Source organism: Hipposideros armiger, unplaced genomic scaffold, assembly GCF_001890085.2.
Source record: "Hipposideros armiger isolate ML-2016 unplaced genomic scaffold, ASM189008v1 scaffold_635, whole genome shotgun sequence".
Classification (NCBI taxonomy): Eukaryota; Metazoa; Chordata; class Mammalia; order Chiroptera; family Hipposideridae; genus Hipposideros; species Hipposideros armiger.
Window position 1 is genome coordinate 433,459 of NW_017731985.1, and position 24,960 is coordinate 458,418.

Below are 24,960 nucleotides of genomic sequence, written 5' to 3' on the forward strand. Positions count from 1 at the left end.
ATAAAATCTTTTTTTAAAAAAGGCACACAGATTAGAAAGTAAGAAAACTGCCATTTGTGGATGACATGATGGTCTACATAGAAAATATCAAAGAATCTACAAAAAAAAAATTTCTAGAATAGGAGAGTTCAACAAGGTAGGAGAATACAATATAAACACACACAAAAAATATTGCTATACTCGTATATTAGCAATGAATATGTGGAAACTGAAATTTAAAATACAATAAAATTTACAATCACTCATAAAAAAGAATAAGTAAAATAAATGTTTTTATTCTACCTTCACTTATTCCTTTTCCAATACTCTTGCTTTACGTAGATCTGAGTCTCTTGCTTCTACCATTTTCCTTCTCTCTAAATAACTTCTTTTAACATTTCTTGCAAGGCAGGTCTACTGGCAAAATTTCCCAAATTTTTGTCTTTATTTCTCCATTTCTTTTGAAGGATTATTAATTTCACAGGGTACAGAATTCTAGGCTGGTAGGTTTTTTTCCTTTTAACACTTTAAACATTTCATTCCATTCTCTTCTTGCTTACACAGTTTCTGAGGAGACGTTAAATGTATTCTTATCTTAGCACTTCTAGAAGTAAGGTATTTCCTCCTCTGGCTTCTTTCAGGATTTTTTTTTATCTTTAATTTTCTATAGTTTGAAAAATGATATGCCTACGTGGAGTTTTGGTTATTTTTGTTGTTGCTGTTTTGTTTGGCATTTATCCTGCTTGGTATTTTCTGAGTTTCCTGAATCTGTGGTTTGGTGCTTGACATTTTAATAGAGGAAATTTTCAGTTATTATTGTTTTAAATATTTCTTCTGTTTCTCTCGTCTTCCTCTGGTATTCCCATGATGTGTATGTCTTAGTCAGTTTGGGCTGCTATAACAAAATACCACAGACTAGGTGGCTTATTAACAACAAACATTTATTTCTCACATTTCTAGAGGGTGGGAAGTCCAGGATCATAGTGCCAGCAGGTTTTATGCCTGGTGAGAGCTTCCTGGTTCATAGACAGCCATCTTTTTGCTGTGTCCTCACATTTTAAAAGGAGCTAGAGAGCTCTGTGGGAATTCTTTTATAAGGGCACAAATCCCAATTATGAGGACTCTGGCCTCATGACCTAATCACCTCCCAAACGCCACACTGTGGAAGGGAGATGGTTTCAAGGTATGATTACTGTCTGACTCATTAGCTGGACTCACACCAGACAGAGAGTGCTTACTACAAACACCCCTTACAGGCTGATCATAATCGATGCTTGTTCTGACATAAATCAGCACCTCTCCCTGCCTCCTGCTACAATACATGCTGGTTCCTAGAACAGGCCATTGTCCTGACCCAGTCAACCATAGAAATGAAGTATTTACCCATACAAGGGGCTGGTCACATTCCAATACAAGTGACTATCCCACCTTGTTCTATGAGATTCTCTGGCACTTGCCAAGTGACGCACAGATCCACTTCGTCTTGCAGCTGCAAAACACACCTAGTATGTAAGTTTCCCTTAATAAACTCTTTAACTACCAGACTAGAGTAACCCGTCTCTTTCTTTGGTCTTCTTGTCCTCCACTTATGGAGGCAGGTTTTCAGACCTGGGACCTCTCCCTGGGTCTATATGCTCTAACACCCACCTCCTAACACCCTCACCTTGGGGATTAAGATTTCAACATATGCATTTAAGGGGAACACAAACATAAGCATACCTTATAACTTTTGTAGTTGTCCCACAGTTCTTGGATATCCTGTTGTTTTTTTCTAGTCTTTTTCCTCTCTACTTTTCACTTTTATAGATTTCTATTGAGATACCCTCCAGCTCAGAGATTCTTTCCTCGGCCGTGTCCAGTCTGCTAAGAAGCCCTTTGATGCATTCTTTATTTCTGTTACTGTGTTAACCTCTAGCATTTCTTCTGGTTCTTTCTTAGAATTTCCATCTCTCTGCTTACATTGTCTGTTTGTTCCTGCATTCTGTGTACTTCATTAGAACGCTTAGCATATTAATAAGCTGTTTTAAGTTCCTGGTCTAATAATACCAATATCCCTGCCATATATGAGTCTAATTCTGATGCTTGCTCTGTCTGTTCGAACTGTGTTTTTAGCCTTTTGGTATGTCGTATTATTTTCTTGAAAACTGGGCATGATACACCAAGTAAAAGGAACTGCTATAAATAGGCCTTTAGTAACGTGGTGGTAAGATGTAGAGGGAGAGGCATTCTATAGTCAGATAAATGGGTTTCGGTCTTTCAGTGAGTCTGTACCTCTGGGGTGTGAAATTCCTAAGTGCTTCACAGTTCCTCACCCACCTTCTTAGGTGGAACAGGATGGCTTAAGTGAGCTGGAGCTGGTATTTCCCGTCTCTCACATGAAAGGCTAAAGCTGGCTAGAGTTGGATATTTCCCTTTCTGTAGGTGAGTTAGGTTCTGATAAAAACCTAGCAGACTAGGCTATGGTTAAATAGTTTCTCCTAACGCAGACTTTAAGAATAACAGAAAGCTCTGCAGTAATTTTAAATGGTTCCTTTCCTGTTAGAAGCACAGTTGATTTTTCTCAATACTTACTGTAAGAACCTAGTAGATATCCAGTAGGTAAAACCCAGAAACTTGTGGTGAGTCCTCAATGACTGAGTCCCCCTGGAGTTTTTAGCTCTCAGTGTTGTTCACACTGACCCTCCAGCATTCATCAAGTACAGTCCATGTTTCCCTACTCCAGCAGTGGTTCCCACGGAGGTTTCTGCTCCCGTAAGTTGTGATTCTCTGTATTCTCCTGTTGGTCTCTCCAATTTTCGGAGCAGCAGTTTGTCCTGTGACCTCACTTTTCTTTTAGATCTAAGAACTGTTGATTTTTCAGTTTGTTCAGCTTTTTACCTGTTGTTAGGACAGAGTGGAGACTTCCAAACTTCTTACATGCCATATCAGAACCCTTTGTCCACTTTTATCAGGTTATTTATATTTTCATTGTTGAATTATAAAAGTTTTCAAATCTCTTATCTGATATGATTTGCAAATATTTTCTTCCATTCTGTGGGTTGTCTTTTCACTTTCTTGGTGAAAACTTTACAACACAAAAGTTTTTCATTTTGATAAAGTCCAACTTAATTATTTTTTTCTTTTATTGCTTGTGCTTCTGGTTTCATATCTAAGAAACCATTGCCAAATCTGGTCATGATTTATGACTATATTTTCTTCTAAGAGTTTTATAGTTTTACTTATTACATTTAGGTCATCAGTCCATTTGAGTAAATTTTTGTACGTGGTGTGAAATAGGGGTACAACTTCATTCTTTTGCATGGGGCTGTCTAGTTGTCTCAAAATCATTTGTTGAAAAGACTGTTCATCCCCTATGCATACTTGATTCTTCACATTGGCTCTTAATTTTAAGAAGGCATATCAGCCCTGTTTTCCACATCATTTTCTTGAGTGCCCACAGAGTTCTATAAATTTTGCTGACAGACCTTCAGAAAAAAACTAAATAAAAGATAGCTGGACAACTGTATATAAAACAATCAATCAGCCAATCAATCAACCAATCAATCAATGAAGCAAGCCAGCCTCTGAAGCTATCTGTGAAGTGTGATTCATTTATTTGCTTACTCAGTTCCCATTTAAGGTACTCCTATTCTAAATCACACTTTTTTCCTGCCCTTGAGAAGACAAAAAATAAAAAAATTAGGCTGTTTTAAAAGCATGCATTTACTCAGCCCAGGGAGCACAATTATTTCAATTTTACAGAAGGCACAGGTAAGGTATAAAGGAGAGAAATGACTCATTGAAGATCATGGTTATTGGCGACAGGGGAGAAATCAGAATGAGAGCTTAGGGCCTCAAATGGCAAAGCCAATGACTACTCACAAGGTCCTGTTAGGGCCACATTATGACTTTCATGGGACCTAGGCACTTTTGCCTTTGTGGGCCCCATCCTCTATTTTAAATATATTGGGTTGTCGGAAAAGTCATGACATATTTTTGCAACAAAAAAACAGAAAAAATACGTCATGACTTTTCCGACAACCCAGTATTTTATGACTGTATTGGTATAAAGATGTGTAAAACCAAGTTGTATTATATCTACTTTTTTCTTCTGATTAAAAGAAATTAAGATATTTTTGTGGATCCCTGGGCACTGTGCCTAATGGGTAACTCAGCCCTGGGTCCTGCTGTCTCTCCACAGCTAAGGACCAAGTGTTCTCTCCCCAGCTGCCAAATCACTTTGCTCTATGACTTCTGAGATTCTCTTCTCTAATGGGCTTATCTGATCAAGCAGCATAAGGTTTAAGTTCACACTAAATCTCACACTTCCCAAACCCACAAAAAAAGGGTAACCTCACTCTACTCATGTAAGCACTATAAAGTCATTGGGCAATCATTTGACAATAACGTGTATTCTGTGTTCAAGAAGGGTTTTAATACATTCATGAATGATCAAACCCAAAGAAAGAGACATGTCACTGACCTATATAAATGCCAAAGTCATGGGAAGCATGTGCTTGGCATCTTGATGGTAGCCAATAAATATTTGTTTACTTGTTCATTCATTCGATCACAAGACAGGCATAAAACAAAGTCTCTTTCCTTATAAAACTTACTTTCTAATGCAGAAGATAATAAACATGTAAATAAGCATATATTTACATATATGAAATACTTTCTAAAAGCAATGTTATGAAGAAAAATAAAGCAGAGTAAGAGAAGAATGGAAAATGAGGCTATTTTGTTGCTGCATGTAGACACTGGTTTCCCCAAAAGTTTTCCAACAACAGGAGAACATGCAGGGTGGGATGAACAGTTAAACTTAGTCCCTGTGGTATGTCTTATTCCTTGGGTTTTATCTCATTCCCACTTTTCACCCCCAAGAAATGGCTTCAGGGAAACAACTACCTTTCTCAGCGAAGAGAAAAAGTTATAGGTCCTAATCTGGCCTAGCTAGTTACTTGCTATATGTCAAAAAACAAGGCACTTCTCTCTATGCCTCAGCTTCCCCATATACAATGAGGGGGGTGGCTTAGATGATTTTCAAATCCCTTTAAAGCTAAATTGCTATATTATTTTTATTTTTTTAGCTGAGCCATCCTGCCACCTGTTGGCAGCTCAGCGGCAGCTTAGCTTGGGCTGGGAATCGAACCAGTGACCCTGTTGCTCAGAGCTCGCACTCTTGAGTGAGCTCTTAACCAACTGAGCCACTCAGCTGGCCCTTAAATTGCTATATTAATTCACATCAAATCTGTCTAACTCCAAAGGTTTGGAGTCCGCTATAACACTTAGACTTTCCAAACTCCCCCAGTTTCCTTAGTTACCACAGAAGTAAAAGCAAAAATGTCTACAGTGTGGTATAACAGAATTCGACCAAATTAAATCAATAAAAATGTACCAAGTGACTACCATATGCATCAGGAATATCCATCACTCAGGGGATGGCCACATGCCCTGGCTTCAAGTGCCTGCTAACTGCAAAGGGCCCTAAACTCTAGAACCCCATCCACCAGGGCAACCGGGCATTGCAGTCTCAGTTGATCCTTCCAAAAGTTACAGATTGATCAAATGTATAGCAAGAGACTTCATTCTTTCACAAAACATTAGAGATGACTAAGTTCAGCCTTTGCCCTTGAGGTATTCACAGTCCAGGGTGTGTGTAGGGGGGTGGAGACAAACTATTAAACATAATATGATAAGGATAATCACCGATATATAAACAAAATACTGTGTAAGTGCATAGAAAGGAGAGATTAGCTAGCTCCTAAACCTGGTATGAATATATCACAACAACTAGGCTGCCTCTATCTCATAGAGACAGATACTGTCATCTGCTGGGTGATTAGCATAAAAAGTGAAGTCCAAAGGTTCACAAGCTACCCATATTTGTGGTTCCCCATTCTCTCATTCACATTCTTCTCCAACTCCTTACCCTTGCCAAGAATTCAAGGCCAATAAATCAAAGTGGAACTACCTCACTTTTCAGACCTCATAAATCAGCTGGGAGTCATACAGACATTGGTTATGCTTAGCCAAACTGTAAGACCTAACATGGACAGCACACTTTGGGCAGTGAAGTAAAAGTAGATGCTGGCTATAATAACTGATGTGGCTACTGTCTGCCCTCCACCCCCATTCTTCCTACCATCCAAAGAACGCACATCCTCCAAGTCAGCTGAAATGGAAAGCTTTTTCAAATATATACAAAAGTAGAGAAATCGTTTAATGATCTCTCGCTCCCATTCAACAATTATCAAATTTGGGTACACCTACCATTTGCTCTTTGGTTCTTCAATTCATCATTTCTCAGACTGACTTCCTCCCTACCTGGCCCTCCTCTTTCACTCTTTCCTATATGCACTCCAGCTTCCCATACACTCTCTACTTTTCTACCCATCTTTAAAGACCCAACCTAAATGTCACCTCCTCCAGAAACTCTTCCAGAATAGAACTACCCTCTCTATGAGCTCCTAAAACCTTTACAGTCTGGCCTACTCTTGTGCTCATCACATCTACCCACCTATGAAATCTCCCTTGAATTTTTCAATGACACATCTCCTTAGTTCAGACTGTATCCTTGCTTCTCCTAGATTATTGCGGTGACCTCCAAGGTGATCTCCTTGACTCTAATCTTGCCAGAACAGATTTATAACATAGGAGCAGCCACAGTGATCTTTATCAGACACACAGCTGACTGCTTCAGCCTACCACTTTAACAAACTCTGATAACTTTCTACTGCCTTTGGTTTAAAGTCCAAACTCCTTTGCATGACATGCAAGGTACTTCATGTTCTGGTCAAACCAGCTACTTATCTCACCACTCTCCACCAAAAGGCTTATACTCCAGCCACATTGAACCAACCACCTACCATTCTAACATGCTCTTCCCTTCTATCCCTCAATGCTTTGGCTGCTACTCTCTCCCTAGAATTCCTTCCTCTCCTTCACTGGCTAGTTCATTTCTATTCACTCTTTAAGATGCAGCTCAAATATCAACTCTTTTGTGAGATGTTCTCTAACTTTACTCTTTCACACATCCATTCAACAACTGTTAACTGATCATATGCTAAGCTCTAGACTGGAGATACAATAAGAAATAACAGCTTCACACTCAAGGAGCTTAAAGTCTGGTAAATCTGAGGTGGAATAATTCCTTTCCTCCTGTTCTCCCACAGAAATTTGCAATTTGCACATAGCTCCAGGTCACATTACTTTTATACTTGTTTCTGAGTCTGTTTCCATCACCAGGCTTTAATCATCATGAGGCCAAAATGTTTTTGTTTTTTGATCAGATATACTTTTATTTTTCAATTACAGTTGACATTCAATATTATAAAGGATTTTTAAAAACTTTACTGAGGTATAGCATCCATTTTAGGTGGACAATTCAATGACTGTTCGTATATTTACAGAGTTGTGCAACCATCTTATTTTAAATCATTTCTTTCACTCTAAAAAGAAACCTCATGCTCATCTGCCAACTTTCCATTCCCACCCCCAGACCTAGGAAACCACAAATCTACTTTACATCTCTATAGATTTGCCTTTTCTGGAACTTTCGTATAAATGAAGTCATATAACATGGTCTTTTTTGACTGGATTCTTTCACATAGAATATTTTTCAAGGGTCATCCATGTTATAGCATGTATCAGTCCATTCCTTTTTCTTCCCAAGTAACCCTCCACTATATGGATATACATTTTATTTATCCATTTATCAGTTGAGATAGACATTTGGGTTGTTTCTACTTTTGGCTATTATGAATAATATTGCAATGAACATTTGTGTATAAATTTTTGTGTAGACATGTTTTTATTTCTCAAGTATATACCTATGGGTGGAATTACTGGGTTATATGGTAACTCTGTGCTTAACCTTTTGAAGAACTGCCAAACTGTTTTCCACAGTTGCTGTACCATTTTACATTACCACTAGCAATGTATGAGAGTTCCAATTTCTCTACATTCTCAACAACACTTGTTACATGTCTTTTTTATTATAGCATCATATGGGAATGTAGTGGGATGTCATTGTGGTTTTGATTTGCATTTCTCTGATGGCTAACATGAACATCTTTTCATGTGCCTACTGGCCATTTGTGTGTGTGTGTGTGTGTGTGTGTGTGTGTGTGTGTGTGTGTTTAAAGATTTTATTGGGGAATTGGGGGAGGGGAACAGCTTTGGGGAACAGGGGAAGGGGAACAGACAAGTTGCTGTCCTTTTGTTCTTCAGTCTAGTTGTGGAGGATGTTGCTTCACTGGCCCATGTTGGTATTATCAATGCGCTCCTCCCAGGTGAAGCAGATCGGTCGCCAGGCCCTGGACGGCCACTCACGGTGGCTCTTGGCAGCTCACGCCGGCTGCCAGCCACTCACGGTAGCTTTACAGCAGTCCACTGCAGCTTCACTGCAGCCTACGCCATCGCCGGCGACTCACGGCAGCTCAGCTCCAGGTTGAGCTGTTGTTCAGCATCTTAGCTGTAGGGGGTCGCAGCATCACTGGCCCTCATGTGGGATCTGAACCAGGGCCCTGCTGCTCAGAGCTGGCATCCCAAGCCAGCTCTTAACCAACGCACCACTCAGGAGGCCCCATTTGTATATTTTATTTGAAGAAAAGTCTATTCAGACATTTGTCTATTTTTTTATTGGGCTATTTATCTTTTTCTTGTTGAGTTGTAAGAATTCTTTATATATTCTGAATACAAGTCCCTCATCAGATATTTTCTCCCATTTAGCAATCCTACTGGGTGTGAAGTGGTCCAAGGATCATTTGAATCTTATTCATCTTTGTGTTTCAAAGAACTAGCACATAAACTGGCACACTGTTTGTGTTCAATGAATGTTAGATGGATGTTACATAATGTTAACTGCTTTGAAGACAAGGGTGATGCCTAACTCATTCAGTATCCCCCTCAACGCATCACACCTAGCACTAGACACAAAGCACATGCTTTGGAAATAAGCAGAGACTGAGTAATTCTCTCTTGAACAAACAATGGGGACGATGCTGCAGAGGTATCCAGAGGAATTCGGAAAGCCATCTGAAACCAACAGAACTTACCTGTATATGATAGCTACTATCGGTTATCTTGACACAGCTATTGCTCTCTGAGAATAAGAAGCAACTTTTGTATAAAACATTCCCGCAGTGGCCCTCACTCAGAAGTAGCTATCAAAATGCTCCATCACTTAGAATAATGGCCCCCTCCCTCCATTCCCTTAGCTAGCGGGAGAAGGCAAGCACATGACAGAATCACAAACTATATTCATTTCTAGCAGTGAATGAAACTTTGGCTCTGCTTAGCGTGCCTTTTCTCCTTAAAGAACTCAGAACTTGACCCAAAGAAAAGAGAAGGCTGGCATCAGGACCGCATCAGAGAGGGAGAGCTGACAAAAGCGCTCCATCTTTTGTGTCTACTAAGTTAGAAAGTTGCTCTTCCTCATAAGAGAAATGTTAACATAAAACCCTATGTGATCATTAATAACCAACAATAAATACTTTCCAAATTTAACACAACTAGGGCTGAAGGAAGCTTTGGAGAAAGTGAAGAACACAGCTGGTTGTACCAGAAAGCCTAGGTCAGTGGGGAAGGAAATGTCTCTACCATTTCTTATTATTACTCAAGTTATAAAATTAATGCAGGCCCTTCAACCACATGACTTTCTCAGCAATCACTGTGTTACTTAAGCTCAGAATCTTCTGGTGTCCCAATTCTGCCTGTAAGAGAAAGTAAGACTCCTCGGTAGGCTACACAATGCCCTCCACGAGAGCACTGAAAGCGAGCTCTTGTGACCACATCAGGCCACGATCTGACCCCAGTCTGCCTTGCCAGTTTTACCTCCTCTGCCCGACCCCAACTCCTCTGGCACTTAGCACACGCTCCTCTGTACTATGTATAACGTACCAGAAAGTACATGCACTTTGGAATTAAATCAATCTGAAAGCCCTCCTTGCCTGAATTAAGGCAAGTCTTCCTGGCCTCTTTAATCCCTTCTCCATTTCTGTCCCCAGAGTGATCTTGCTAAAATGCAAATCTGATCCATGTCACTCACCTAAGCGCTTAAAGCTCTTCTATCACTAATCATCTACTACACATAAAAATCAGACTCCTTAGCACAGCATATAAGGCTTACGTGATCTTGCATGTACCTGTCCAGTCTCCCTACTTCCTCATTACTCCTCACCTTCTACTCTGATGCTCCAGGAACAGTAAACTGCACACAGTTCCGACAGTGCCATTCTCTCCCTCTCATCTTGCACGTGTTCTACAGCCTGCCGAGGGGACCCTTCCCTTCTTTCTTTAGCTGGTTACTTTCTAGTCATCTTTCACACCAGCTAAAGTTCCACTTCTCCTGAGGAGACTTTCCTGATCCCTTGCCCACCATTTCTGTGCTCCCGGAGATCTCTGTGCCTCTCTGTATTACAGCAGTTGTTACATCTATTTATTTGACTAACTCTTCCACTAGACTATGAGCAGCCTGAGGACAGGGCCTATGTCTTCATTATCCTTCACAGCTAAAATAATGCCTTGGTAAATGCTCAATGAATGAACAGAATTCTCTCCCATACACCTAAGGCTGGCATAACAAATAACGTTATTAATATTATTTTTTACAAGATTTTATTGTAGAATTGTGGGAGAGGAACAGCATTGGGGAATCAGGGAAGGGGAACAGACAAGTTGCTGTCCTTTTGTTTTTCAGTCTAGTTGTGGAAGACGTCGCTTCACTGGCCCATGTTGGTATTGTGATCATTGCGCTCTTCCCGGCTGAGGCAGATTGGTCACCGGCCATCAGACGGCCACTCACAGCAGCTCACACCAGCTGCCGGCCACTCACGGTAGATTACAGCAGCCCACTGCAGCAGAGGCTGCAGACTATGCTGTTGCCAGCAACTCACAGTAGCCCAGCTCCAGGTTGAGCTGTTGTTCACCATCTTAGCTGTAGAGGGCACAGCGTCACTGTCCCATGTGGGATCCGAACTGGCGGCCCTGCTGCTCAGAGCTGGCGTCCCAAGCCATCTCCTAACCAACGAGCCACTCGGTCGGCCCACGTTATTAATATTTTAAGCTGACAACATTGTGACTCCGAGCACCTTACTAACTTGCTTCAGGTAACAACAGTGGTAAAGCTTGGATAAAAAAACACATCTTCAGAGTCCTAGACCTATGTGCAGACCTCTCCTCTCAGCTCATATTTTGAACTGCCTAATTAACACCACCACTTAGATGTTTAAATGTCATCTCAGAACTTACCATAGCCAAACAGAATTTTCCACATTTCCTCCTTCTCCCGCAAAAACATCTCCTCTGGTCATTCTTATTTCAGTACATGATACCATTAAACATACTGTTGACAATTATCAAGTCAAAGTAAAACAAATCCAGAAAACCTGAAAGTCAAGCTTGATTTTCTTCCCCTTACCTTCCATATTCAATCCAACAGCAAATAGAAAACATATTTTAAATTCATCCATTTTTGTCAGTTGTCTCTGCTGCCACTCCCCACCTGCCCCCAACACCAACACCATCTACTACAATAGTCTCCTAACGGCTCTCCTTGAATGCCTCCTACAATACATCCTCCTCAAAGCACTCAGAAAGCTCTTTTTAAAAATGCAAATCTGCTCCCTTCACTTCCATTTATAAAACCATCCAAAATCTCTTCATTGTACTCACAAAATTCAACATGTTTAGCACCATCTACAAGGCCTTATAGGTCTGACCACCAGACTCCCTGACCTCACAGGGTACTGCTTTTCCCTTGGTCACTATGCTTTAGTCATATCGGCCTTCTTTTTCTTTTTAATTTTTTTATTGGGGAACAGCCATGGTCATTGGTTACACATTGCTTTCAAGCTACAATGGCATAGCTGACTCTTTGAAGGAGGGCACAGCTCACAGTGGCCCATGCAGGGATCGAACAGGCAACGTTGGTGTTAACAGCATGACGCTCTAACCGACTGAGCTAACTGGTCACCCCTCAGCCTTCTTTTGGGCCCCAAGACGTGCTTAACTCATTCCCAACAACTTGAACTTGCTTTTCCCTCCAATTAACACACGTTTGCTTCCAAATCTTCAAATTGCTAGGCCTTCATTATTCAGGTCTTGATTCAAATATCACCTCCTCAGAGGCTTTCCATAACCACCCTGTTTAAAGTAGCACCTCTCCTCTAGCTGTTCTCTATCACATCATCCTATTGTCCTCAGAGCACTTGTCACCATTTGGAGTTATCTTGTTTGTTATTTATTTGTTATCTGCACTCCCCCACTAGAAAGTAAACTTCACAAGAGCAAGGACCTTGGAAGTCTTGTTCATTAGTACTTGGACCTCGAAAAATGCCTGACATATTTAAGTGACAAGTGTTTGAAGAAGGAAAGAATGAATAAACAATACAGATTACATACTTAATAAATGCTTGATGAATGCATGGGTGAATGAATTAGGGAGAAGAATGGAAAGGGCAAAAAGATAAGTGGAAGCACTGCTTTTTAATATTTTTATAGCTGCTCACTTTTCTCCATCCTCACTGCCTTCGCCTTGCTCAGATCCTCCTCATCTCTTAGACTACTGCAGTACTCCCAGCTAATTTCTTCTCCTTTCCCCAACCTGATCCCTCCAAATACAACTTCAACACTTCTACCAGAATTGATCATTCTGAGACATAGATCTGAACATGGTACAAGCCCAAGCTTCTTAGTATGTTGTTAAAAAGGCCTCTTCAACCTTATCACTCACTACCATCCCCCTACATTTAACCTACACTCCAGTTTTATAGAAATTCTTATATTTCCCAGAATATTCCATGCTGTTTAATGCCTCCAAGACTGCATATCTTTTCATTTTGCTGGACCGCTCTTCACTACCTCACAGGCATCTAACTCAAAAAATCCTCAAGAACCAACTCAAGCATCTTCTCTAAATCTTTCAAGACTCCCTCCTTTGTGTTACACAGTATAGAACTCACACTTATACTATACTACAATTATTTGTTTCCATGTCTGTCTTCCCCTACATGACTATCAGCCCCGAGAGCAGAAACCATGTCTTCATCTTTGTGTCCCCAGCACAGTATCTGACATATACAAGCACTCAATAATTGATGACTAAAGGAATAAACCTATCTTAACTCCTGAGCCTGGCATTCAAAGTCAACCTCATGCTGGCCCCAACCTATGTCTCTAGATTTAGCACTTAGTCCTCTGTTACTTGCTGATCCCCACACACATTCTTCTTTCTCACATTTACTTGGGTCCTTTATCCTATGCTCTCTCTCTAGTGAAATTTCAATCTGTTAAGGCCCAGCTCAGATGGCTCCCTCTCCATGAAGTCTTCTCTAACCATACCAATGATAAGGGGTTTACTTCCCCCACAGCACTTTGTTTTTTTCTACTGATAAGGTATTTAGTACTTATTTTATAATTATAGCCACGTCCTATTTTTCTAACTGAATTGTAAGCTCCTTAAAGGAAAGAAACATAATTTAGCATCTTTTCCCTCAGCCCAAATGCCTAACATAGTGCTTTACACAAAGCAAGCAGTTACTAATATGTTTTATTAGTGGAGAACGGTATGCTTAACAATTAGAGTTCATCCCTCCATTTCTTCACACATGTGCTTTTAACCTTGTTATAAACTGGCCTCCCATCCATATTGCAAACTTTTACCCCTCCTTAAAAATCAGCCCAATGTCATATCCTCTCTGAAGTCTTCCCTAACTCCCAAATACACTTAAGCACTCCTTCCTGTGGTAGCTGTGGTACCTTGTATATAACTCTACTCATCACACTATAGTGTCATTATCACTGGATGGGTTTCTCTCCCTACTAGACGGTGAACTCTTTTGGAGAGAGAGTCTCTTTATCCATATGTGAAGTCCCAAGGCCAAATAAAGTAACTGGCATAATTAAATGCTCAATAAATATATGGTGAATTTTGAAAATAATGAATCCATGTTACAGAGTACGCCAGAAATACAGGTCATGGAGCCACATCACCACGTTCCAACCCAAGTTACGCAACCTTGAATAAATTAATTAGCTGTGTTCAGTTTTCCTCATCTGGAAAATGAAGATAATAACAGTATTAAAATAAAATTAAAAGAGCGAATGCATATAAAATGCTTAGCATAGTGCCTGGCACATAGCAGGCACTAAAAAAGTTAGCTATTAATATCATTAAAACAGAAAGAGAAAAGACTGTTTCTGCAGGGCTCTAAATAAGATTCCAGAGGAGGTTAGGCTCAATCCTATGGGCACTGGGGAGTCAAGTGTCACTGGAGGCCTCTTAAGAAACAAGCATTCAGTTACTGAGAACACCCTGCTGGAAGGGGGAAGGAGGGCAGGGGACAAGACCTTGGCAGGCCTTCTGCTCTCTGCCTCCAGCTCTCTGCTTTCCCTTTCCCCACTGTTTCTCCCTGGTTACCCAGGGCCAAAAGCCCCACAGCCACACCTCTGCATCCCCTTGGGAAAGCTGCACGTTAGAGAGAACTGATGAGTTTACGTTTACCTACGCATTTCCCTCTGATGAACAAAGAGGTAACAAATGACTTCAAGAAGGGAAAACACAAAGAAATAAAGCAGAGATGAGGGAATGACTTCAGATGGGTTATCCTGGGGTGGCTTTCATGGAGGAAGCTTTCAGGCCACACAGCCCCAGGAAGTCTGAGCCGACACTCACCAGAGGCATTCACTCTCTGGCAGCACAAGTGCCTCTCCATGGGTCAAACATACAAAGATGCAGGATCTGGGAAAAGGTACAAGGAGGACTACAAAGTTGAAGCTAAAGAAATAAGAATTCTAGCCCAGTTTGAAGAATATTGCAACAGAGGTATTCAAAGAGGGAACAGACTTACTGTACACTACATTCCCTATCATTAGAGACTGAGAGAATGGTCACTTGTTGGGGATGTTCAACATGAGTGGATGGACTGACGATTTAAGTTCAATAAACATTTGAATATCTACTCTATGCTAGCCACTGTGAGAGATTAGGTGCTGGGTACACAGAGATGAAAAATGATATTGTTCCCTCAAGGAATTCACTGCCTAATGGGGGAGATAAACAATACAACACAGAAAGTGCTGATAGAAATCTATATAGGGCACTATGGGGACAGAAAGCAGGACCTCAGATTCCGAGCTTATGACTCACTGATAAGAAGCAATATGGCATTAAATAAATGGAAAGGTTTCATAAGCAGTTTATAAGCAAATATTGTCAGAACAGAGTAGATATGTCAGTTAACCTTTTCGATTTAGTCAACACTTTTTTTTTTTAACACGTTAAGCGCCATGTCAGTCACTGGTGACTGACGATATATAATTTAAAAAATTATATTCCTCTATTAGGAAAACTAATTTCACTTGAATTGCTTTCACACGTTTCTTCTACTGACATTTTCACTGTTATGGGTAAAGAAAAAATTTTAAACTGCACTGGAACACGAACCACAGACAACTGACTGAAGAGAAAGCGTATCTGTGAAATCAGATATCGTGGGCTAAACAGAAAGGAAGACAAAACAGGCTTGGCGCTTAACGTGTTAAAGAAATTTTATTGGGGAACAATGTGTTTTTCCAGGACTCATCAGCTCCAAGTCACGTAGTTGTTTCAATCTAGTTGTGGAGGGCGCAGCTCCTTGGCCCATGTGGGGATCCAACCAGCAACCTTGGTGTTATGAGCCTGGCTCTAACCACCTGAGCTAACCAGCCGCCCCTAGTCAACACTTTTCTTAATTTTGAGCAGAATCCACATCTAAAGCAATCTCATTGATTCAATATACTTATTGATGTCTGCTATGTGCCAAGCACTGAGGAATGTACAGAGATGAGACAGTCCCTGCACCCAAGGAGTTAGAACATTCTTCTTCATCTTTCCTTCCTCTCTCTGCTACCCCCCTTTATTGACCAGATGACACTTTAAATTCCTCCTGAAGTAGATGAGTTAAGTCATAAGGTTAATCAAAAAGTGACTTAAAAAGTACGAGTGAGCTGGGGATGGGAGGTGTAATGGGAAACCAAATGGGAAAGACTGTCTGCAGATGGGGTGTCTGCCAGAGTATGAGGCTGACTGCATAAAAAGCCAAAGATTAGGGAATCTGAGATCATATGTAGGCCTTTTTGTCTACAACTTCCTTGTCACATTTTTTTCTTCTCTCATCCCAGTATTATTAGCACAGATTATTAACAATAATTATACCTTTATTCATTCAGTCATTCACTAGTATTTACTGAGTACCTGATAAGAATTGTAGGAAACACAAAGTAGAGTAAAACTGGGATCCAGGACTTTCAAAGCTGTAAGAAACCTCTAGGAGGTCGTCTAGTCCAAACCTATCATTTCACAGATAAAGAATTGAGGTACAGAGAGGTTGGACTCTTTCATAAGTTCATATCTTCACACATTTGAATCATACTCTAAGCCAGGCACCAGGGATTTAAGGATGGATAAGACTTTCAAGGAGAACTATCTTATGGGAGAGACAAACAAATAGCATGACCCCAGTCAAATCACCTCTGTAAAATGAAGTCCCACATTTACACAGTAGAAATGTTGAGCACGGGGCAGTGTGGAAAGCATTTAGTACTTATATTGCCCAGAGTGGTTAAGGGCACAGATGCTAGAGTCATCTTGGATTTGAACTCCAGCTCTGTCACTTGCCTGGCTGTATGACATTGGACAAGTTACTTAAATTCTCTATGCCTTAATTTCCACATCTGTAGAATGGGCATAACCATAAAAGTAACGAACTTTTATGGCTGTGAGATTAAAATGCATATAAAACACTTGGCACAGGACCTGACACAGAGTAAGTACTCTTAAATAATTTTGTCTTCAGCACTCTCTGTTGAGCCCCTGTCCTCAGAATCCTTCTCAACATAGCCTTCTATGCATCTACTATCATTTGGCTATCTCTGAGATAAAACAAATCTGCTACTCCTAGTCTAGAGCCTAGGTCTACTGTTTACTACTCTAGTTTTTCCCATTACACTATGCTACTACTCATTTTACATGCCTTAAAAAAATCCAAAGATAAATGGTCAGATATCCAAGATTAAATTTCAGTCACACATGCCTCAATCCCTCAATAAGATCTTGGCTTTAGCGGAGAGTCCACAGAGAAAAAAACCCCTGGAAACAAGGAACATTTATCAAATGCCTACAGGGAGAGAACCAAAGGAGGGGGGGGAACCCCAAAAAATCAAACAGTGATTACCACTTTGAAGAAGCAAGGGATGGGAGCTTCTACAGCCTGCCTGCTTACTAATCTAGCTAGGAAGAGGAGATATGACATGGATTGCCATTTTCTCTGTGATGTACCCTCTGTACCTGTTCCACTATCATCGCACCTGTGACACATTTTTGTTCTTACTTATCTACCTCATGCCAATCTGTGAACTCCTCATCCATCTTGGTAATATTAGGCATAGCACACAGTGCCTGGCACACAGTAGGTATGTCAGAAAAGTGACAAATTAATACATGAACACAGAGAAAAACATAAAATGCAGGGAAAGAAGCTATCAGTGTAGATCAGAATAGTTCTAGAAACTAGAGAAAAGTACAGGTGGGATTTAGAAAGGCACAATGGAAAGGAAAGGTATTCTAGATAAACAGGACAACGTCAACAAGGACCCTGGCAGTAATCAGAAATACGGTACACAGTCTGGTAGAGTCAGAAAGAGCTTTCGACATGATTTAGTCCAATAGTTCAATTCTCTCAGGGATGTGGTAAACAGTCAATCAAAAAGCATGTACTACTGAGCAGAGGAGCTGGCATATCACAAACATTCACTAAATGGTAGCTATAATTACTACTACTCAAAAATAATAATTATCAAACATTAGGTGCCTGCAGTATGCCGGGCACTATGCTGAGTGAAGGGACTACAACACTGAGCAAGACGGACTTGGACTCTGCTTTCTCATGTAGCTAACAGTCTAGTGGGGAAAACAGACAACAATTAAAATAATGCTTGGTAGGGCTGGGCTCGGGGAAGTACAGGGGGCTGAAGCAGATAAAGTAGGGTTACCCAATCAGTGGGCAGTAAGAGAAGGCTCCTTGATTTTCAAAGAATGGCTTGAGACACCCAAGGCGTTCTTTGAGTCCTTTCAAGGACCACAAGGCTTCCAAGTGAGATTTTGTTTGAATAAAGGGTTTCATGACTAAATAAAGGTTTAAAAACCACCAATCTAGTCCAATCTCCTCTTTTAACAGGAATAAAACACAGCTCAGAAGAGGTAAATTACGCACTTGAGGCAATAGTACCTAATAGTTGTAGGCTGGGACACCTGTTTTGAACTTGCGCTGGAAACTACTCACTGATGTGCATGATATCACATCCTTTTGGCAAAGGAACAAGCCCTGGGAGTAAACACATCCAGAACTCAGGCACTGGCCAGGCGGATGGGCTGGCCCTGATTGGATGTTGAAGTGCTTTTCTGCCTTAGGTCCCAAGCCAGCTCTCTCTCTGCCAAGATGATGCTCCAGTTCCTCTTAGAGGTTGGCCAGCTGCCCCTTTAAGGAGGAACTCACTGGCTCCAGGAGTAGGTCTGCTCTGGGCCTCCCAACTGGTACCCAGACTTTATACTATTAACATCCTCAGCACCCTGTGGTTTGGCAAGTAGAGAGAAAGAACTGAGCTCATTAGTCATCAGAGCCTGTTTTAGTACCTGGCCTGAGCTGGTTAGAGCCATCCCTCATTTCCCTAACTACCACTGGGCTAACCACTCCTCATGACCAGAGGTTCAGCAGAATCAAATTACCAGTAAATCTAAGGACCTGCATGAAAAAACCCAATATTCCTTTAGGTAGTCCCCATTTTGAACCTCTCAGGAATGAAATGTTGCTTCATGTTTTGGAGGTGGGACTTTTGTATATAAAGACAGGGGTAGTTTACTTTGGTAAGATGTAAACTGAAGTTTAGGTCTTTAAACTGAGGGGAAACAAACACTTTGGAATCTATAAAAATGGATTTAAATCTAAGTGATACCACTTAGTAGTTGCAAGACCCTCAGCATGCTAATATTCTGAACCTCAACTTCCTTGATCATAAATAGGGAATAGCACAAAAATTATCTCACAAATGTGAGACTCAAAATGCTCTTTTGAATCACAATCACTTATCAAGTGTAATGAATCAATTTTCACATGAGATAATTAAGACCATACAGTTTTAAATTACCTACTCGCAGAGTACAGTAATGGAGTAAGAAATGGAACCAAGGTGCTCAGCATAGCATGGGCTAAGTTCAGTATAGCATAGGCAGGCCTGCACTTCCACACTCACAAACTGTGGAATCCTAGGAAAGTTACTTAACCTCTCTAGCTTCAGTCTCCTCATTTATGAAATGTGGTTAACACCATCTCACAGGGCTGCTATTAGTTAACGAATGAGATAATGTAGGTAAAAGGCTTTAAACGGGTTGGTTTATGGTAGAGGCTCAATGGACAGCAGCCTTTTTTACTGGTAGCTCTTTTCCTAAGCCCTCTTTACTATCCACCTCTCCAAAACAAGAGAAGCAATTAGCAAAGCCTAAATTACCTCAACTACTAGAGAAAGTGATAATGGAAAAGACAAAAGAGGAAAGGAAAGTGAATGAACTGATGGCTATTGTTCCAAACTATTTATCATTCTAATGGCATCTGATATTGAAAAACATAGGTGTAACACCCTGAAAAACAAACCACAGCACGTGCTATCTTTCCAAAGAAGTGGCAAACAGCACCAACTGCATTCTAGCTAGGCTATCCATTACCCTTTTATGATCTGGGCTCCACAGTACGTAGTCTCTACCAAGCAGGAAGTGCTACAGAAAGGCAACTCTGATGCCCCATGCAAATCATTCTTCTTTGTAAACCCAACCTTTAATTTTTCAGACTTCACTGACTCCCCCTAGCCGACGTAAGGGCTTGACTCTTGTGCCCCACTGAATTTGTTACATACTTCCCTTATAGCAATTATCTAGTATTTAAAGGACTATTTGCATGTCTCTTCACTACAAATTGGTAAAAACCCTGTCTTACCCATCTGTGAATTTCCAGTGCATAATACACAGCAGATGCCATAATTACAAATTAAAGGATGGGTTTCACCTTCTCTTTCAGCAGTTAAGAAACAGCTTTAGTAGAAACTAAAGTAGACGTTAGTAGAAACTCCTAAGGTCTGCCAGACTGGACCCCTGTTTGGGGGGTAGGGGATGTTTGTTTTTTGCAGTTTGAAGGGATGGCTGACAGCTCCTGCTTCTCAGAGTTACTTCTTAAACACACAAAAAGGACAGAACAAGTCCATATAGAATTTCCATGCAACAGATTATAGTCTTTCTCAGTAAATGAAACAAGTAACAAGTTTCCTGGGATGAATGCCTGTGGTTACATATAAAGTTGACCTCCAGGTATGACACTCCAGAAGTATATTATCTTCAGCTTTTAAAATTCTTAAAACAATTAGGGAGGAAAAGCTAAAAAGCTAAATGTCTGACATCAAAAATAAGTTCTTTTCTCTTCTGCCACAACTTTTGCTCTTTATCTCAATGAACCCTGGTATATGTAACTAAAATCAGGCTCCCTCAAAGAAGAGAGCCCATGATTTATAAATCATACACAATAACTTCAATACAGTATTTACCTTTTTTCAAGGCGCTTTCAAATACATCTCACTGAACCACAGCCAACTGTAATCACAGAAACTTAAGACCAAAAGGGGCCTTAGAGGTCATTTCCACAATCACCCCACCTCACCAACCAAGTGGTATCCAAACACCTCTAGTGTTTGGAAGGTATGGGTTTACAAATTCTTCTTTAAAAACTTCCCCCTGCTCAGAGTGCCTGTCAGTTTCTCAGTCTCCACCCCCCACCTTAATGATCCTAATTAGGTAAACCAAATCCTCCAAGTCATCCCATCACCAAGCAACAGTCTGGTTTTCAAGTCCACTTCTACTCCCTTTCTCTGGGCCTCATCCCCAATCCTCCCCAACCACCCTACCCCCTAACATACAGCCAGGGCTCTAAGATTCTGATCCCTCAGACATCCCACTGGTTCCATTCCCGATAACCAATTTGCTTCCTCTGATTCCTCCCTGTTGTTCATATGCTGTCATGTGCAACACCATAAGCACCCCTAGCTATGAATGTACGTACCTTTGGATTCAGAATTTTTTCCCTTTCCTTTTTCACCTGCTCTCTGCCTCTGCCTTCATTGTCTCGTCATTCCCTTCAAACTCAATTTCTCCCTCCTAGTGATTCCTTCAAGCACTATTGGTAATTGAATACACCAGTTGTTAAATGCCTATTAGATAGGTAAAAGGGGCATACACTCTCAAGAAGCTCACCCTCAAATAACTCTTAATAAGTCTAGAAGGAGAGAGATAAACAGAAAATCATTTATCCTTTAAGACTCAGCTCCTCTGGGAAGCCTTCCCCAGCCTAAACTGAATTGGTCCCCTCTTCTCAGTGCCACCATTACATTATACCTTTAATGCAATGACTAGTCTTCTTGTGTGTTTCCCACCACTAGACTGTGGGCTCTTCAGTGGGAGAGTCCCTTGTCTATCTAGCATTTAGCCCAGACTCGGCACAAAGGTGATACTTAATGTTTGTTAAATGAGTGAATGGATGAATTCCGGTATACAATTATTCATTCATCCATTCGTTCTTTCATTCGTTGACCAAAACTTTACTCAGCATATATTATGTACAAAGTAATGTAGGGATAAATAAAACAGCTCTTACATAAAAATAACTCAAAGCTATAATACTAGATTAGCAGCCTTCCCGGCCCGCATCCCCAACCCCCACTCCAAACCTAACCTGAGTCCTTTTCCCACAGTGAAAGCCCTACCTTTCCTTGCAGAAGTCCACGCCCCTCCAACTCAAGCTACCTTCTCAGCCCTTTAGTCTTACCCTAGGGCACCCAGCTAATAATCTCAAATCTTAATCCCGACCCCTCTGGCTTCTCTCCCTGTCCTTCACCTCCACCCTTGAGGTTACTGCAAATCTTCTACCCCCGTGACCATCTCCGAGTCCTCGAGTTTAGGGTGCCTCTGATATCCCTCTCCTCGCACCCGCCCCCCACTTGGCTCCTTCCCTCTCTGGATCCTGTCTCTCCTAGGACCCTCCTGCCCCCACTCCAGATACTTCCCTTCCCCTCCCTTCAATTTCAGGCTGACTTTCTCCTTGGCTTTCAACTCTTACCTCATCCAGCTCCCGTTCCCCGGCAGCACCTCCTCCAACCTCCACCTCCACGACTGCCGCCATCTTCACAGCTCTCCCCCTCCCCCCATCGCCGCTCAAGACAGCTGCTTCCGCCGCTCAAGTGCTTCTAGCCAATCGGCGGCGCAGGGTCTGGCAGAGGGGGCGGGCCATCAAGATAGGCGGAGACCTGACTGGGACTAAGAGACCATCTACCTGCTTCTCACTTAAAGGTCAAGGAGGGACGGTTCCCATGCACTTCTAAGCTTCGGCAAGGGAGGTTTCTTGGGAAATGAGAATTTCAGCTTGTATTATTTTCAGTGCAAATATTTCACCCATTTTCCCCTTTGAAGAACCAAAGAGAAGAGTCCCTAAACAGTCAACTTTCGCGACGCTCCCTCACTCGGCTTCAAGGAGTGAGGTGTGGAGGCTAAGGACTACATTTCCCAGAATGCATTGAATCTGACCCGGAAGTTTTAATTCCACTCTCTCGACAGGAGATTTGTGGTGAATAAAATATATGTAAAACATATGAATGTATTTTACAGATCACAGTACGTCCCTTCTTGCCTCGGTGGGAGTCATTTTTCAAAAACAGGGGCTTTTTGAGGTCCCAGAATGATCCCGTGCTCGGGAGGCGGAAGAGTAGTGCTCCGGGTCAGGAGGCAGACCTCAGATGACCGAATTGGCGGGAGAATGGGTTTGCGATCCACGAGCTGAAGCTGCGGTGGCTCATCGAGGTTCATTGTCGCGGGTGAGGGGCGTTGGGGATTCTTGATCAGGAAGGTAGTGGCCGAAAGAGGGGAGGGGTGGTCATCAAGAAAGTGGACAGAACAGCGTGTTCCGAGGAACCGTTGGGAAGTAGCCGCGCGGTTTAGGCTCCAGAAGCTGGAAGCCCAAGAGCCTTGCGGGACCTCTATGGCCCCCAAATTGCTTCTTAGCCTCCCACGTCTTCAGATCTACTTCATACATCTTGGTACTCTTTCCTACGCCACATCCTGCGTCCCCAGCGCCTACCATCCTCTCTTCCTATACACCTTATTCACTGTGCTTCACCCCAAATTAATAGCTTAGTATTGTAATTCATTTGCAACAAGCTGTTATTTGTACATCCGGACCCGACACCTTGCGAGCCTGCAGCCCCTGCTCACGCCCCCTACACTTCCCTGTTGGGAATATCGGATGAATAGGGCTAGGATGACCTGTGGGTTCATAAAGTACTAGAATGCCAGTCAACTGTATTTTGGATCCGTCAGGAAGTTACAGGGTAATATTTACACCATCTACAGCCGTCTTGTTTACTTAAAATAGGAATTATTTTTATTATGTGAAACTTAATACAGAATATTATAAACACTGTATACCCACCACCCCGAATTGATTATTGACATAATAATTATTTGATTCCTCATTTTTTAAAGAGATAAAATAATACAGATAAAAGTTGACCTTACCAGGGCCGGCCAAGTGGCTCAGTTGGTTAAGAGCTCGCTCAAGAGTCTGAGCTCTGAGCAACAGCGGTTCGAGTCCAGCCCGAGCTGAGTTACCACTGAGCTGCCAACAGGTGGCAAGATGGCTCAGCTAAAAAAAAAAAAATAAGTTGACCTTATCTATGTCTTCTATTCTCAGACGCATTATTCTTTCATCCTCCCCAGAAGCAACTATTATCATAATTATCAGTGTTATTTTCCCAGTCTGTTGAAAGAAAATTATTACGTATTTCACAAACTCTTAGGTATTGTATTGTTTAATTTTGTTTTTTAATGAACATAAGTACTACTTTCTATGTATCACCTATCATATTCTTTCACTCTGTTATTTTTTTAGGGCTCTCCATGTTTATGTATACAGTAATACCTTGGTTTGCGAGCATAATTCGTTCTGGAAACAAACTACTCGTATTGCAAGACATCAATACGTTTACCAAGTTAAAATGTATTAGAAATGCTTACTTGTCTTGCGGAACACTCGCAAACCAAGTTATTCGTAGTCCAACGTTTTACTGTATTTACATCTATTTTTTTAACTGTTATATAGTATACCATTGTATGATATATAACATTTCATTTATTCATTCCTCAACTAATGGATATTAGAGTTTTACGGTTTTTGCTGTTAGAAACATTGTGTCTTCCTGCACATGTGAGTCCTCCTAGAGCTGCATTGTTCAGATAGGTTAACTATTAGCCATATGTGACTATTCTTGAAATTAGCTAATCAGAATTAAGATGTGTTGCAACTGTTTATGAGAGGGCCCATTTCTCCACATTATTACCAATCCTTTATATGGTAGACTTTAAAATTCTTCCCAGTCTTAGAGGAAGAGATATTTGCAGTTTCCTTATTACTAGGGAGGCTGAGAATTTTTTTTATGTGGGTATTTGGTCATTCAGATTTCATCTTAAGTGAATTGTATGTTTATATTTCTCTCCAGTTTTCTATTGGACTGCTTGCCGTTACTGATTTGTAATACTTAAAAATATATATTCTGAATACTATCCAAGTTTATATGTGTTGCAAATATCCTCTTTTAGTCTGTCAATTTTTATTTCAACCTTGTTTATGTTACCTTCAAGTATTTTTCATGTTTCTGTCTTTGATCCATTTGAGTATAATTTTCTTTTTTTTTTAAAATAATTTAAATTCTCTTGTTTATTTTACTATATACTTTTTTTTAAGATTTTTATTGGGGAATTGGGGAGATGGGAACAGCGGTGGGGAGTTGGGGGAAGGGGAACAGACAAGTTGCTGTTGTTTTGTTCTTCAGTCTAGTTGTGGAGGACGTTGCTTCACTGGCCCAAGTTGGCACCAT

At 41.1% G+C, this 24,960-nt stretch overlaps 2 protein-coding genes across 4 annotated transcripts in view; one reads left to right on the top strand and one right to left on the bottom strand.

Moving 5' to 3' along the window:
* RNF121 (ring finger protein 121) overlaps nucleotides 1-22,230 on the bottom strand; it is an 86,634-nt gene extending 64,404 nt beyond the window's left edge. For all 3 annotated transcript variants that reach the window (XM_019625637.1, XM_019625636.1, XM_019625638.1), the window contains exon 1: nucleotides 22,152-22,230. In XM_019625637.1, the coding sequence (XP_019481182.1) occupies nucleotides 22,152-22,156 (5 nt within the window). In that variant the 5' untranslated portion in view covers nucleotides 22,157-22,230. The remainder of the gene's footprint in view (nucleotides 1-22,151) is intronic.
* A 420-nt stretch (nucleotides 22,231-22,650) lies between these two features.
* XNDC1N (XRCC1 N-terminal domain containing 1, N-terminal like) overlaps nucleotides 22,651-24,960 on the top strand; it is a 38,723-nt gene continuing 36,413 nt past the window's right edge. The window contains 1 exon segment of the mRNA XM_019625578.1: nucleotides 22,651-22,902. The gene's annotated coding sequence lies outside the window, so the exon portion shown is untranslated.